The 17,650-nt window shown below is 37.3% G+C and overlaps 1 protein-coding gene across 1 annotated transcript in view; it reads right to left on the minus strand.

Moving 5' to 3' along the window:
* Positions 1 to 17,650, minus strand: part of CUBN (cubilin) — a 296,326-nt gene that overhangs the window by 106,178 nt on the left and 172,498 nt on the right. The window contains exons 37-43 of the mRNA XM_070408021.1: positions 14,911 to 15,116; positions 13,807 to 13,991; positions 12,303 to 12,495; positions 7,906 to 8,103; positions 2,568 to 2,714; positions 349 to 539; positions 7 to 190 (exon numbers count right to left, since the gene is read on the minus strand). Coding sequence (XP_070264122.1) covers positions 7 to 190; positions 349 to 539; positions 2,568 to 2,714; positions 7,906 to 8,103; positions 12,303 to 12,495; positions 13,807 to 13,991; positions 14,911 to 15,116 — 1,304 coding nt within the window. The remainder of the gene's footprint in view (positions 1 to 6; positions 191 to 348; positions 540 to 2,567; positions 2,715 to 7,905; positions 8,104 to 12,302; positions 12,496 to 13,806; positions 13,992 to 14,910; positions 15,117 to 17,650) is intronic.

Below are 17,650 nucleotides of genomic sequence, written 5' to 3' on the forward strand. Positions count from 1 at the left end.
ACTTACCTAAACTCTTTGCCTCATATTTGATCTTAAATCCTTGCCCTCCATTGCTATTATCAGAAATGAACTGAACGAACATTTGATTATCTGAGGTGAACAGAGTGGATGAAGGGCGACTGCCACAAAAATGACCATTTCCTCCATGAGGCCCCATGGGTGGAGAAGAGATGTCAGGTCCATTTTTTAGCTGGAAATACAAATTAAAATTCTGTACATTTCTTCATATCAATAAGGATGAAGTACAAAAGTTTATTGACTTATGTTCCAGGAGAGAAAAATCATCATTTTGTTTTCTGAATGAAGTCTGCAGAGAAATAATCAGAAAGAGTAGCAAACAAGACCTACCCCCAGGTAGTCCCCCTCGTTACAAGAAGAGTCCCTATTTGGAATCTCGAAGGGCTGCTCAAAATGGACAGCGATGGTCAGGCCACTCTGAACCAGGACGTGCCAAGAGCAGTTGAGGTTGGGAGGGTAGGTTTCCGGATAGTTGGGTGATGTGATAATTCCCCTGTTTGCATGCAAATATCCACCACAACCTTCCCAAGAAGAAACAAAGAAAATTAATTTTTAAATTGAAAAGTTAAAGAAACCCTTTAAATAACATTAGGCTTTTGTATTTTTCTTGAGGATTTTCAAACTTAGGCAGAACTGTGGTTTGAAAATAACTGAGGCCAAAGTGTAGAAAATGAATAGCACAACAAGTATTTTTTGGGTGCACACTATTGGGTACTTGTTTTGTTGTTGTTGCCAATATTAAGAAAGGGAAGTAAGCAACAGAAACAAATTGCTTTTATGAAGTTTACTTTCCAGGTGAGTAAGACACACAATAAACACATATAATATGTGAGATGGTGTTAAGTTCTACAAAGAAAAATGAACAGGGAGAGGGCTAGCGGTACTGTATTGTCTGTGGAAGTTAGAGAAGGCCATGTTGTTGGGGTAACATCTGAGCAGGACCTGAATGAAATGAGAGACTGGGCCATAGGCTTTGTGAGAGAAAAGCATTCCAGTCCAGAAAACATTTGGTGGAAAGGCTTGACATGTTAATGGTAGTTATGTCATGAAAGTCAGAATGCATGCAGCTGAGTGAGAGATCCAAAAGGTAGCAGGGTAGGTCATGCAGGAAACTAAAAAGACTGATTTTTAATCAGAAAAGGAAGACATTGAAGAGTTTTGAGCATCTGCAGGGCATGCTCTGACTTAACTTTTAGAAGAATCACTCTTTCTGCAATATTTAAGCTGTGAGAGGGTAGAGAAAAGCAGCAGCAGAGTGCCCACTAAAGGGGTGATTTCTTGAGTCTAAGGAGAGATGATAGATGCCTAGACTGGAGGTAGAAATGGTGGGAAGTGGTGAGAATCTAGACATATTGTGAGAGTAGAACCATTCTGATTTGCTGATGATTAGGATTTATAGAGTGAGAAAAGATGAATCAAGAATGATGCCAAGCTTTTTGGTTTCAATAGCTAGAAAAAAATATACTTAAAATAAAATTGAGAAGAATGTAGCATGAGAAAATTTGGGAGGGGTGGTGGAAAATAGGGGGGGTCAAGAGTTCAGTTTTCCACATAGCAACTTTATTTATCATGAGCTGTCATACATATGAGATACATGAGAGTGAGAGGCTGGGAGTTCAGGAAAGAGAATGGTCGGAGCAGGCAGTAATTTGCCAGTTGTCAGGCACTGAACAGCTCATCAGTGAGTGAGAGCTGCGAGTTCACACAACTAGCTAAATCGCAGAGGTGGGAATTTATCTTAGGTCTGTCTGATTCCAAAGCCCATTCTGTTAAACCACTATGCAGCCTGCCTCCCTTGAGAAAGACAATATATCTTCGATCGCTCTCTACTCTATAAAAGACATAAATAGTGAGAGAACGTTAATTTTTAAGGTCTAGATTGATAATCTACTTTAAAATTATGTTTTTCAGTTAAAAGCATGAGAGCCTTCTGATATTTCATATTCCATGAAATACTTCTTGAACTTTAATCTAGCTTGAATTGAAAATTATTATTGGACTTCACATTTTGTCAAGATCTGAAAGTCTCAATCACACTACACTTGATAGCCTGCCATATACTGTGCACATTCTCTAACTCATCAAATCCCTATTTTAAGACCAGCAAACTCTTCCTGTCACCCTCCAAATGAATGATTTCGACCAAGGGATTTATGAAGATATCTTCTGTATTGCTTTGACCGGTTATTTCCGGAACTGATGATAACTCTTACTTACTGCTCCTTTGATGTGTTATGACTTTGTGCAGTCTCCTAGTTCCAGCCGCAGCTGAGCTGAAATTTTGTTTTAAAGATCTTACTCTTGTGCCTACTGTGGAGGGAAGATACCCCACCCAGATACCCCACCGTTTTGTATAACTTGGCCAGTTTCTTGGATCAGGACTCAGTACCTGACATAAGGATAGCCATCCAGAGGCTGGTCAGAGACCGTGTGCTCTGATTTACAACAAACCTGTGTCCTAGCATGGAAAAATGAGCAGAGTAGATTAGAGAAAGAGCAAGAGATAGGCGAAATGAAGGAGATAAGACTAATACATTAGGTCCCATTACTCTTGTGAAAGGAGGCATTGAAGCCCGCCCTGGTCACACTGAAGTCCGAGGTGAACCGGAGCCACATGTACTCTCCAGTGGACCGGATGGGTCCTGGGATCTCTCTGCCACAGAGAACCGCCAGCTGCTGGGCCATGTTATTGTCTCCTGGAATCAAGGAAAGGAAACACTGGCATAAATATATGCCTACGGACTCTCCTCCACCATCATTTGCAACCCAACCAAAGCAGCTCACAATTTTTCTCAGAACATCTGCATCCCCAGCACATAATGTGATTCTCAAAGGGCAGCCCAGGGACTACATCATTCTGGCTCCAGTTTATAATGGTACCACCTGCCTTTTTCTTTACTCTTTTTGATAAGCACTTCTCAGAAAGTTCCCACTGTCTTTCTAAACTGACTGACAGTTCTTGCTGACACTGAAACTCAGAATCAGAGCACAGGATTGGGAGTGACTGTGGACCAGTGCTGATGTGTGCGTTAGACACCGATCTAAATGACTCCTATTGCTGAAGGTCAAGTATCTCAAACAGGAAAAAGGTTGGTTCTTCAGCCTCAGATCCTATACTAATGTTATAGGGTCATTTGCCGAGATGTGTGCCTTCAGCTCCAGAGGTGTTTTTAGTTTTTCTTGTTTTACTCTTCATTTGTTAGTTGTTGTTTGTTTTGCTGACAAAAGGACATGTGTGTCCATGTGTGGAGGATGAGAAAAAATAGGTTCCGCAAGTGTGCTCCTCCAGAGACTCGAAGGAGGCTGGGTCACCTCCTGCCCCTTTTCCTTCGGCTTCTCTTGGATAAGTGTCAGTCAAAACAACTGTGCCAGTCCAAGCTGGAATGGAGCAGAGGAAATTATAACAGACTTGGATTCCTTGGCTGGGAAAACACATTGTATTTTTTCCCAAAGGCAGAGAATTAATGAATGTCAAGCTTATAAAAACAAAAATAGGATATGAGACATGAGGAGAGTTGCCCTTTCACATAACCAGCAAAAAGAGTCCTTTTGAACACTGACCCACTACCTAAAACTCATTATTAACTACTTCAGTAAACAAGTCATTCTCTGTAATTACAAATGTAATGGCATACCTATAAATCCAAGATGCTTGAAAAGGCATTCTTTGGAGGGTTTCTGACTTCTAGAAACTTTTGTACTTTTTGTTGTTTAAAATTTTATCTCTAACTTTTTTTGCATTTATCTTCACTATGCTATTTTGCTACACATTTCACACAAAATTGCTTTTGTTAGCTTATTCTGTAATCATGTGTGTTGCCAAATTTTGAAGTTATTATACATTAGTATTTATTTAATATGTGTATATTTTACCTCTCAGGGAGACTGGGGATTTCTTTTCTAAACTTCACCAAGACTGCTGAAGCAATGCTTGTCTGTAAATAACTACTTATTGGTGAACTGAAGACTTAGTAGATAACCCAGTAACCACAAGATGGTTTGTCCTCCCCAAGTCTCCATAATAAACACTGCAGTATTTCTAGAGCTTCCCACAAGCTCAGTATATGGATTGCAGAAGGAATGAAACTGATCTTTAGAAGAGACGGACAAGTCAAAGAACAGTAAAGGAATAGGACTAGAAGGTCATTTGGGGATTCACTCTCCAGCCCAGCATCATCATTTTAGAGACGTGGAAGCTAAGGCCCCAAGAGTATTAGCAGCTGACCTTTGTTGAGCAATTACTATTACCACTTTGAGTGCTTCATGGGTAATGCTTGGTTTTATCCCCACAGTAACACTATTCGGTAGTTGTCACTATTATCCTCATTTTGTAGACAGGAAACAGTCTTAGAGGAGATATATAATTTGTCAAAGGGCATTGAGCATAAAAGTCAACAAGGTTTTGAAACCTTAGCCAATTAACTCCAGATGCCCAAACTATGACATTAAATGATTTATCTAAGAGCATAAAGAAAGATCTAGGAATAAAAGGATTACTGATTTTTGGTACATTTTTTTCTTTTCCCTCTTTCTTTCTCCTTCCTCTCTTCCTTCCTTCTTTTCTTTACTTTTTTTAGGTTTAATGTAGTGTCATGGAGCCTCAGTTTATGGAAATCTTTGGTATGCAGAATTGTTGGGGCATGGTCTGGAAAAGGCTGATTCAATTTTGAAGCATGACAAAGTGAGTAAGCAGGTGGGAGAGTGACTCAGCTCTCCCAGGAAAGCCATCAGAGGGCCCTGAGGCTATGATGACTGACCAATGGCCTCTAGATATTTGCTTCAAAATGTTCTATGACCTTGCTACTCAGAAGTAAAAATATGGTTGAACAAAGAACAAACAATTGAAGTGGGACTTAAAATTTAATTCTAAAATATATTACCACTGTGCATATGAAAAAAAAAACAACCAGCAATTAACACATAGTAGGCATTCAATAACTACTTCGTGAATGAATAAATAAACAGATACAGAAAGAATTAACTTATTAGGCATCTACTCACACTGTTGGTGAACAAAAAGGAATCTATATGGATAACTCACACAACCAATTAAAAGTATTGTCAATGTTTTGGCATATCTTTCAATTAATGGAGTTCTTTAAAGCAGCTCTATGTCTCAGTAAGAACACCTTCATTCTATAAAAGGAATATGACAAAAACTCTTTTAGAAATATCTCAAAATAAATTGAAATCTAAATCAAACTATTCAAATTCTCCATATACCAAAGGCCAGGGTTTTTGCTAGAGGATTATGCAATCATTACTTTCCCTGATCCTCAAAACAACCTCCTGAGTTAGATGTTAGTCTCTTTCACAGACAATAGAGGGGTGGACAAACTTTTTGACTCGAGGGCCACAATGGGTTCTTAAACTGGACCGGAGGGCCGGAACAAAAGCATGGATGGAGTGTTTGTGTGAACTAATATAAATTCAAAGTAAACATCATTACATAAAAAGGTACGGTCTTTTTTTTTTTTTTTTTAAGTTTTATTCATTTCAAATGGGCAGGATCCGGCCCGCGGGCCGTAGTTTGCCCACGACTGCAATAGAACAATCTTGGAGCCATTTAGTAATGTGTGCAAGGTCATCCAGTAGAAAAGTTATTGGTGGGACAAAATCAATAAAAGTGATTTTTTAAAATAACCATATTTCACCCATTGACACAGTTACCTACTGAAGATATTTTTAAAATTTCCACTGGGTTCTGAATATTTGAAATATGTGTGTGAGGATGCATACACGTTATTGCATGAAAAATTTAAACTTATAATATCCACGAGAATGCCTTGATATGAGGAATGTCCTGATAGCTGATTATTGATAGGAAAAGAGGGGAAAGTTATGATTTATTATGTCATCCTGTTTGTATGATTAATTTGAGTCTTCACTTAGGATCCAACCTCTACAGAAGGAAAATAAAGCACCTTTGCCATTAATTTTTCTCACTGTTTAAACCAAGAGCTTGCACACTAGCAACCTGCGAGCCAAAAGCAAGCACATGTTTATTTGCCCCCCCCAAACCCCAAATACCCTGAAGCATTTTTCATTAATTTAACATTTGGGAAATTCAAAGAAAATTCTATATTTCTCACATCTCCTAAAAAATAAGATCCAAAACATTGAGCCTGCATTCCTAATAGCTGCCCCTTCAATTCTGTTCTCTAATTTAACACTTCATTGGTTATGCTACCTGTTGTCTAGGTAGGCATTTGAATTTGCAACATCTACCATGTAGAGAAGTGGTTCTCAAACTTTAGAGGCCATCAGAATCACTGGGGGCAGGGACGGGGGTGGGGGGTGGAACAGGCAAGTGAACCACTTCAAATCAAGGGCAAAATGTAAGGAGGTGCTAAAGATCTTAAAAGATAAATAATATTTTAGTGCAGTATTTAAAAATTGACTTTAATGTAAAATGAACAAAACACTAAAATTTTAAATAAAGGCAGGACCTGACTATGCAGTCTGTCAGGTCCTGCCTTACTCTCCTGACCCTAATCTTGGCCCTGCCTGCCGAGCTTTTCAAATCACAGATCTGGGACCCATCCAGAGACTTTCTAGTTTAGTAGGTCTGGGATGTGTAGGCATTCAATAACTATTTTGTGAATGAATAAATAAACAGATACATGCCGAGACCGGTTTGGCTCAGTGGATAGAGCGTCGGCCTGCGGACTGAAAGGTCCCAGGTTCGATTCCGGTCAAGGGCATGTACCTTGGTTGCGGGCACATCCCCAGTAGGAGATGTGTAGGAGGCAGCTGATCGATGTTTCTCTATCATCGATGTTTCTAACTCTCTATCTCTCTCCCTTCCTCTCTGTAAAAAATCAATAAATAAAAAAAAAAAAAATTCTATAAAAAAAAATAAAAATAAAAATAAACAGATACAGAAAGAATTAACTTATTTGGCATCTACTCACACTGTTGGTGAACAAAAAGGAATCTATATGGATAACTCACACAACCAATTAAAAATATTGTCAATGTTTTGGCATATCTTTCAATTAATGGAGTTCTTTAAAGCAGCTCTATGTCTCAGAACACCTTCATTCTATAAAAGGAATATGACAAAAACTCTTTTAGAAATATCTCAAAATAAATTGAAATCTAAATCAAACTATTCAAATTCTCCATATACCAAAGGCCAGGGATTTTGCTAGAGGATTATGCAATCATTACTTTCCCTGATCCTCACAACAACCTCCTTAGAATTTGCATTTCTAACAAATTCCCAGGTGATGTGGATGTTACTGGGCTGGGGACCACACTGTGGGAAACACTGGCTACAGGGTTATGGCCTTCTTAATCTTCTTGGTGCCCTGCAAATGGTGAAGCACTGTGTGTACAGGTGCATGTTCATATCCCTCATATCCCTCAACCAATGCATAGCAATTCCACCCCTGTGTATAGAGGAAAAGATGAAAAATAGTAGCCCTTAATGCTACCCATTCCACCCAGAGATTCAGTAGACAAAGAGGATGAAATATATTGTAGTTACAAATACTTTTCACAGTTGGATCTTAAAGTCATAGGTATAAAATATCAAGATTTATTCCCAAAGCCTTTCAACAAGACAGCAGCGCTACCTGGAAACTCAGACTATTAGCTCCTACTTAAACCAAAGGTAGTGTTTCTTCTTCAGAATGTAGCGCTGTCCCTGACATAGTATGTGGATGATTTTATTAGAGACAATTTCATAGTTTCCTTATGTTCTTGAGAAACGGTAGCCGATTCTAGTATTTGATACCTTCATTGACCTTAATACCTGTGAAATTCCATGCAAACAGATGAAGGTAGTAAACAAGTCTGATTATAATGGAATGTAATTCAATATGCGGTACGGTAGAAATGTAGTAGCTTTTTGTTTTATTTTGTGTTTTAAAGGTTTCTCACCATCTCGTATCACAAGTTTATCATAGTTGCATGTTCCATGAGATTCGATGTCCAGGGAGAGGATGTTGAGTTCCACTGTGGAGTCAGGAGCCTGGATAAGCCACACACAGTCAGCCCGGTTCCCATAGTTTTGGGGCCAGCCTGGGGAGAAAAGAAAGGCTGGCGCCTCTCCTGTCCTCAGGAACCCACCGCAGGCACCTGCGGAGTGAAAAGGAAACGGCTCTGATGACAGACACTAGTACTTTCACTGTAAGGTATCAGTCCTGTGCTGACATGAAACGGCCGATTAAAACAATTTTCTCAAAACCCATAAATATTTATTAAACTCACTGATTCAGATAGCTGTGGTTAAAATATTTATTTTTTTTAAATATTTTGTGTGTGAATACTAGTAAAACCACATTGTATTATACTTTTTCACTGTAATTTTGCCATACAACCCTTTCATTAATTGTTTATTAAGCATGAAGCAAGTCCACATGGAAGACCCTATTATTCTTATTCTTATTTTATTTTTATTCTTTTTCTTATTATTTAAGTAGAACTCTGATTCCTATGTATTTTAATCTTTACCTTTTTAGTATAGCTATTCATCATGCAATTTTATCTAGGCAATTTTGAAACAATTTTCAATTTAGTAAACTGAAATACTTATTAAAAAAGCAAATGAGTTTATAACAAGAATAGCCTTCATTATTTTTATTCCGTTTTTTTTTTAAATAACGCCTTTATTAAGCTTTTATTCACACATAAAATTTAGCCTTTTAAAACATACAGTTCAGAGGTTTTTAGTACACTCACAAGTTCTGCAACCATCACTGGTGTCTAATTTTAGAACATTTTTACCACTCTGAAAAGAAACGCCATACCCATTACCATTGAGTCTCTATTCTCCACTCCGCCAGCCCACGGAAATCTCCAATCTATTTTCTGTCTCCATGGGTTTGCCTATTCGGGGCATTTCATGTAAATATAACCATACAGCCCTAGCTGGTTTGACTCAGTGGATGGAGCATCAGCCTTCGGACCAAAGGGTCCTGGATTCAGTTCCAGCCAAGGGCACATATCTTGGTTGTAGGCTCCTCCCCGGCTTGGGCCCTGGTCAGGGTTCTTGCAGGAGGCAACCAATCGATGTGTTTTTCTCACATCGATATTTCTCTGTCTTTCCCTTTCTCTTCCATTCTCTCTAAAAATCAATGGAAAAATATCCTCAGGTGAGGATTAACAAAAACAAACAAAAAATAAATATAACCATACAATATGTGGCCTTTTGTAACTGGCTTCATTTACTTAACATAACACTTAAACTTCACCAATATTCTAGCCTGTATCAGTACTGCCTTCATTTTAAGGCCAGATAGTATCACACTGTAAGACTATACCCCATTTAGCTTTCCCATTCATCACTTGTTGGACATTGGGGTCATTTCCCTCTTTACACTATTATGAATAATGTTTCTGTAAATATCCATGTATACATTTTTGTGTAGATGTACATTTTCAATTTCTTAAGTATATAACTAGGAATGAAATTGCTGGATTAATTGGTGGTAACACTGTATTTCTTTTTTTAAAATATATTTTATTGATTTTTTACAGAGAAGAAGAGAGAGAGAGAGAGAGAAACATCGATGAGAGACAAACATCGATCAGCTGCCTCCTGCACATCTCCTACTGGGGATGTGCCCCCAACCAAGGTACATGGCCTCGACTGGAATCGAACCTGGGACCTTTCAGTCCGCAGGCCGAAGCTCTATCCACTGAGCCAAACCAGTTTGGCTGTATTTCATTTTTTGAGGAACTGCTAAACTGTTTTCCAAAGTGGCTCTATCATTTCACATTCCCACCAGCAATGCATAGGGTCCCTACCTGACATGTTTATGTCCTTCAGGTGACCTTAGTCCACATTAGGCTTCTTTACTTTCTATTGCTTTTTTTTCTGTTTACACCACCTGATTTGTCATTTAATTACTGTATTGTTATTTACCTGAAATAATTAATGTTTTATTTTTTCCAAATACTGTTAAGCTTCTAGAAGGTAGAGAATGAATATATCTTGGTTTCATTTCTTAGTCAGTGTATCTATAATAAATCCTCAATAAATATGTATTGAATATGTATTGTATGTATGCATAAGAAATTCTGATGAGTCAATGTTCAATATATTAATACATTTTAAAATGTTAAGCTCTTTGTCATCTTAATGAAAATCTCAGTGTGATCTCATTAGGAGATAATCATTTATACTATTTAGATAACTAGTAAGTTATAAAATTCACCCTCTTACTTTCTCCTTCCCTGGTTCTTGATTAAGAAAAATAAGATTTATTATATTGTATTTACTCATCCACTAAAATTATATGATTATAAAATACATGTGTAAGAGGAAAACATTTTTTGTGAGTACTAAATTGTATTTGCTGATACAATGCTTTTCATGAGTTAGTAATTCCTTCTCTAACTTAATACTTATGGATATGAAAAAGCTTAACTCAAGTGTACTTACAAGAGCTATCCAGACTTAAATGAATAGCTCTAAATTACATTTGGCAATCTTGCCAATGGCTCTTTGCTCTAGGATAGATTAATATGTTAAGGAAGAGATTCATATTCAATGTTATGAAGGAGGTGAAAATAACATCTCAGAAGAAAATACTAAGAGTCACTAAATAAAAATAAGTATGAGTTATACCTTCAGTAATCTATGTTAATACAAACTCTCAAGAAGTCAGAAGCAAGTAGGTTCTAATCGTTTAAGGTCCCTTTATTCCTACAATAAGTTCACAGTTTGAATATTCGTCAATGAAATCCTATGATAATGTGTCCCAATCAAATAGTTCAAGAACTAAAACTATCCTCCAAGAAGTATATGTTGGATTTCTGCTATGTCAATCCTCAAATCTATAAAAGCTATTCAAAGTTGCTTAAACAAATTTTTAAGGAAAAAGCACAGTCTCCTAAAACTCTGCTCAGTGAGGGAACTGAGAATGTCTTAAAAACAGTAAATTAAAAGCTTAAAATGTATGCCAGCCCAGCCGGTGTGGCTCAGTGGCTGAGTGTTGACCTATGAACCAGCAGGCCACAGTTCAATTCCAGGTCAGGGCACATGCCTGGGTTGGCTGCTCAGTTCCTAGTAGGGGGACATGCAGGAGGCAGCCGATCAATGATTCTTTCTCATCATTGATGTTTCTCTCTCTCTCTCTCCCTCTCCCTTCCTCTCTGAAATAAATAAAAAAAAGGAAAAAAGAAAAGACAAATTCCATTCTTAGCCCTAGCTGGTTTGACTCAGTGGTAAAAGTGTTGGCCCTAAGACTGAAGGTTTTTGGGTTTGATTCCAGTCAAGGGCTCATATTTTGGTTGTAGGCTTGATACCTAGCCCCAGTCGGGACGCATGCAGGAGGCAACCAGTTGATGTGTCTCTCTTACATCAATGTTTTCTTTCCCTCCTTTCCATTCTCTCTTTAAAAAAAAAAAATAGGCAAATTTTACCTTGAAACATGAAGGTTTACAACCAGCAAAGGGGAAAGTGAAGCATTTCTGAAGGCAAATTTAAAATGAATTTTAAACAGAGGGAAAGCAGTTCTTTTTATTAGTGGATCCTTAACTGGTGTGTGTGTGTGTGTGTATGTGTGTGTGTGTGCATGTGTGTGTGAGTTGTATTTGAAAATAAAATTTTCAGAGATCTCTAGATATTGTAAGTAGAATATCTTATGGATATTAAACCATTAATTAATATGAAAAATATATGGGAAACTAGCATTTTTAGAAACAAGCATACAATTTTTTAAATATATTTTTATTGATTTCAGAGAGGAAGGGAGAAGGAGAGAGAGATAGAAACATCAATGATGAGAATCACTGATCGTCTGCTTCCTGCATGTCCCTTACTGGGGACCGAACCCTCAACCCCGGCATGTGCCTTGACCTATAATTGAACCGTGACCTCCTGGTTTTTAGGTTGATGCTCAACCACTAAGACACACCAGCAGGGCTTATTGTTATTAAATATTTTTTATTGAATTTTAGCGAGAGGGGAAAGGAGATGGAGAGAGAAATAGAAACATAATGTGAGAGCAGAACATTGATCAGCTGCCTCTTGCACGCCTCCAACGGGGATCTAACCTACAACCCGGGCATGTGCCCTGACTGGGAATTGAATCAGCAACCTTTTGAGCATGAGATGACACCTAACCCACCGAGCCACACCCACCAGGGTGAACATACAATTTTTACATGTCTATGAAATTAAAAGAACACCTGGAGATATGGAGGGAGGTTTGGGGATTGTATTTATTCTTACTCATTTGCATATTTGGCCCTATTATGTTAGAACCCTTTGAAATATTGGCCTACACCTACCATCCCCTAAAAAGAATTTCATTTGTTACCAAACACACCTGTAGCAATGGTAGGTAAGGGTCCAACAGCAGCATTCACTGCAAACCACTCTAGAAGGAATCCTTTCCCTGAGACTGAAGAGTCAGAAGAAAACTGAAATGTCAAAGAACTTCCTGTGGAGCTAAAAGAGTCAGTCTGAGCACCACAGTACGTTCCAATGGGGCGAGAATGAATGCCAGCACCATCATAAATCTGCAGGTAAAACACAGATAATAGGACAATGAATTAAGGCAATTACCTCTATTTTTCTTCATTAAAAAAATTAAAAGGGTGTATTATGTTATTATAATTTATCATAATGGAAAAATAAGCAAGTAAACATATCTGTTTTAAAATTAAAAAATGCCATTAAATATGTACCATAATTGCAATAATTTAATGTTTTAAAATTATTTATATCTTTGCTGCTGAATTATATTAATAAACATATTCTATGTGATATAGCTCCTTGTATGACACAGTAAAATTTGGTGGTGGAGAGTAGAAACCAAGAGAGGTGTGCAAAACTAGCAGTTATTGAATGTGCTTTGGGGCCTCAAAGGAAATTAGGAAGAAAGGAAATAAAAAAACAAGAAAGAGGAAAGGTTTAATGAGAGAAAGTGAAGAGGTATCCTAAAGGAATTCCTATCTCCACAGAAGTAAAGATGCAGAATTAATAACAACAAAAAAACTGTAGCTTGAACTGCTCAGCACACCTTCAAAGCACTCAATAAATCTTTTTCATTTGGTTTAAAAATATTGAGTACCTATTTAGAGACACATTTTATGCTAGCTCCCAAACACGCAGCATGGAGCACACTTTCTCTTTATTGCACATGTGATGGATGCTGTCCAGCCACATTTCCTATCTTTCCCTCCACCTTCTCCTAAATAATTATTATCATAAATTTTTCTACTGAAGCTACTGTATGTAATAGTTATATTCTCATGTACTGAGCATTTATCAGGTACTGAATTCTATGTTAGTCATTGTGAACCCTAGATGAAGACCTTGGAATCATGGACTTCAAGAATCTGATAGTAAAATAGGCAAACATATATTTCACATATATCAAAACATCAAGTTGTACATCTTTAATATGTACAATATTTGTTTCTCAAATATACTTCAATAAAGCTGGAGATAAAATTTGATGGTGTGTCTGAAATAGATACAATGATCATCACAATTTTAATATATATATATTTATTTATTTTAAAAGGATTCTTTAAATTTTAATACTCTAACATAAGAATAAGCAGGAAATGGGATATAAGATAGAATAATTAAGAAATACATATGTATACTTAGACAAAGTTCAAGAGGCATTTTTACAATAATGATAAAAACAAATAACTATAATACCAGAATTACCCTTGGTACAGGTAATAGGGGGTAATCATGATTTAAGGGAGATAGACCATTCCATACAATTTGCAAATGCTGAATAAACACTAACTTGGATTTGTTTTTACCAATAGCAATTCACCTGTTATAAGCATCAGTTGCACTTGGAAACTCACCCTTAATTTATCATAATAGCAGTTGTGTGTCGATTCAATGTCCATCTCCAAGATCCTACCATGGACAACTTGAGAGGCATTCACATTTACTATCCATTGGTAATCAGAGTTGTGGGGGTAATTTCCAGGCCATAAGGGAGAGGCAACTTTCCCATGAGTTCCCACAATATTGTCATTGCCAAATACTAGGAGGAAAAACAAAGTAATAAGTCAGACCTACTTAGAACAGCTCTTTAGTCAGATGAAAGAAAAAGGCAAGGGGTGTTGAAAAGGATGCACTTTTAATTGCCTGTGATTTCTTTTCTGACCACTGAAAGAAATACTGCTTCCCTTTTGGTTTCTGTGCTATCTATTAAATGCTGGAGAAGGGTAATTTTGTGAATGGAATTCCATCTCCTTAGAAGGTTGCTGGTGTGAAAACAAAGGATAACTTCTGATTTGAAAGGGATTCCCAAACCCAAGGGGACTTGGGAACATGGGAAAGGGGTTACCAGCCCCATTTTCTCATTTTGGTTTACCTACTTTACTTTGTCTTATAAGAGACTAAAACATGTTTATAAAATTATATAAGATAAGAGGATCTGACATTTGGGAAACACACACACACACACTCACACACACATTAGCTAATTATGGAAAAGTTGAGTTAGAAAAAAAATTTAACATTTATGCTTTTAGAAGACTACCCTGTTGTTATAATTGAGCAACTTAGTCAATTCCAAAGTATTATTAAATGTTTTTAATTTGAAGAATATAAATTTTATGGGATCAAACACATTTGATTCTAAATATACCAACCCTGAACTATAATACCTTCAAAGAATAACACACTATCAAGAAAAATTCAATTTAACAATTAGGTAGAACTAAGCTTAAGAAAAATATTAGAACCCTTGAGCATTCTTACTGGCTCTTAATGAGCCATTCATACGTAATGTAGTTTTTCTAATATATTACATAATGAAGTAATCCCACAAGGACAACACATATAGGAGAACTGTGTAGAGTTCAGGACTATTCCCAGCACATTCCTGAAAGTAGTGTTAGCCTTTCCAGTTTGTAGGATTCATTCTGGAAGCCATCACTAAAACAGAACCAACTTACTGTTAGCAAACGTGGCCTGGAAGCCTGTGCCACTGCCTGAGCCATCGGATACAAATCTGATCCACAGGCTGTACGCAACAATGGATGAGTAATTGAGGGGGAGGGTGTTTCCACAGTATCGCCCCACCAGGTGACCGGTGGCATTTTCTTCCCGGATCTCTACAAAATCTCTGCTACAGTCCTGGGAATCCTCCAATTGGAACGTTCTGATTTGAAAATAAAATAAAATAGGGGATTAAATTAACAGAATAAATTTGGGGATTATCCTGAACCCCATGCTGGGTTAACCTGGTCACTTTTTAAAATGTTCTTTAATTTTAATCACAAATTTCTTTCACTAAAATTTGTTGAAATGTCTGGTCAAGAGATACAAAGGTAATTAATACACTGCCTTCTAGAAGAGGTTTTTTCTCTAGGGATAAAATTGGTCAAGAATACAGAAAAAAATATAAGGCAGGGTATCCTGAGTGCCATCAGAGCTACAACACGGTGTAAGAACTCTGAGGTGAAGGTATCACATTTGTTTGTTAGGCTCAGTAACAGCTTGATGGAGAGAGTTTTAGAGATGGAAATGTAAATATTAGCTGAATTCAGGTGCAGAAATGGTGGACAGAGAATGCATGCCAGCAATAGCGCATGCAAAAAAGGGTAGAGTATATTTAGAAATCTGTGAGAGGTCTAGTTTGCTTAGAACTTTCAGTACTTTTAAGAAAAGTTGCAAGACATAGCTAGAGCAGTATGAGGGGCTAATTTTGACAGAGCTTAAATGTCGATCAAAGGCACATGCACTTAATTTCTAGAAAAGTAGAAAAAATATGGCATTCATAATAACATAGACTTGTTCAAGCATGTCCTATTCAACTTGTATTATATTCTAATTATGATGATATGAGGGACTAGAGGGTAGGAAGTAATGTCTACTTTATATGATGGTCATTAGTAACATATATTGAGTCTGAAATAGGTACTAAATGGATGCTTTCAAAACTGTAATGCTTTAAAAACCTGGATATAATCAAGATAGTGTGGAAATGGTGTAAGGGTAGATAAATGAGTGACATAGAAGAGAAAGTCCAGAGAAAAATCCACAAATATAGAGCCAATATAATTCAATTCACAGTGTCAAGATAAGCCAATGGGGGGTTGTTTTAACAAGTGGTGCTGCATTAACTGGATATCCTTATGGAGGAGAAGAAAAAGAACATCAACCCCTGCCTCTCTCCATACACAAATTAATTTAATATTTCTCATAGATATAAACCTAAAACCATAAAACTCCTAGAAGAAAATATAGACTATCTTTATAACTTCAGGATAGGCAAATATTTCTTAGAATGAAAAGGCACTAAATATAAAATTAAAAATTTAATAAATTTGACTTCATAAAAATAAAAATGTATCCTTATAGAATGCATGAATTAAAAAATAAATAGGCAAGTCACAGAGTTTGGGGAAGAGGAAAGGAGAGATCATTGCAAAACATATATCTAACAAAAGACTCAGATCTGGAATAGAAAAGGAATTCCTACAAAAAAAAAATGAAAAAAACAAATAGCCAAATTAGAAATGAACAAAAAACTTGAACATACACTTCATAAAAGATGATGAGTGAATGGTCAATGAAATTGTGAAAAGTACATTACATCATTAGTCATCAGAGCAACATAAATTATATATCACAATAAGATACCATTTCACACTTATCAAATGGCTAAAATTATAAAGATTGACAAGATCAAAGGTTTTTAAGTATGTAGAGCAACTAGAAGTCTCATAAATTTCTTGTAGAAAAGTATATGTGTGTATATATATATATATATATATATATATGGGCAATATGCAAATCAGGCCGGGACGCCATAACTGTCATGACCAACTCAGGAGGAGGCTGTATGCGCAGATGGGTGGGAGGGGACTGCATGCTGCCCCCACCCCAGCAGACACACACCAGGGGTGGGGAAGTGCTCCCAGTAGCCGTGAGCAGCTCGGAGCACACCCGCGGTGGGTGGCGGTGGCAGCTGAAGCGAAGCAGCCCTGGTCTCAGATGCTTCCCGGCAGCTGGAGCAAACCAGCCCAGGTCCCCGGTGCCTGGCACTGGCAGGAGCGAAGCAGCTCGGGTCCCGGGTGCTGGAGGGAAGCTGGTGCCAGCAGCCAGGGGAAGGAAGGCCTATTCTTGCACAAATCTTCGTGCATCGAGCCTCTAGTATTAATATAAGCACTTGGAATAATTACTTGGCAGTTTCTTATAAAATTAATTTCCAGAAAGTTTAGTCCTAGATTTTTATCCAAAAGAAATAAAAACAGATGACCATGCTAATATCATGAGTATAATGGAACTCTTGCAGCTCAAAAGTAACAAGACAGCCTGGCCAGTGTGGCTCAGTGGTTGAGTGTCAACCATGAATCAGGAGGTCCTGATTCAATTCCCAGTCAGGGCACATGTCCAGGTTGTGGGCTCAAACCCCAGTAGGGGGTGTGTGGGAGGCAACCAATCAATGATTCTCATCCTTGATATTTCTATCCCTTTGTCTTTCTCCTGTCCTCTCACTAATATCAATAAGAACATATTTTTTAAAAATATTTTACAAAATAAAAAGACAAATAACTTTATTTAAAAATGGCAAGGGACTGAATAAACATTTCTCCAAAGAAGATATGTGACTGGACAATAAAAAAATGAAAAAAATACTCATCATCCTTAGTTATTATGGAAATGGCAATCAAAACCACAGTGAGATAG

The sequence above is a fragment of the Myotis yumanensis genome, unplaced genomic scaffold, assembly GCF_028538775.1.
Source record: "Myotis yumanensis isolate MYYU_CA2020_CCGP unplaced genomic scaffold, mMyoYum1.0.hap1 SCAF_1, whole genome shotgun sequence".
In the NCBI taxonomy this organism is placed as follows: domain Eukaryota; kingdom Metazoa; phylum Chordata; class Mammalia; order Chiroptera; family Vespertilionidae; genus Myotis; species Myotis yumanensis.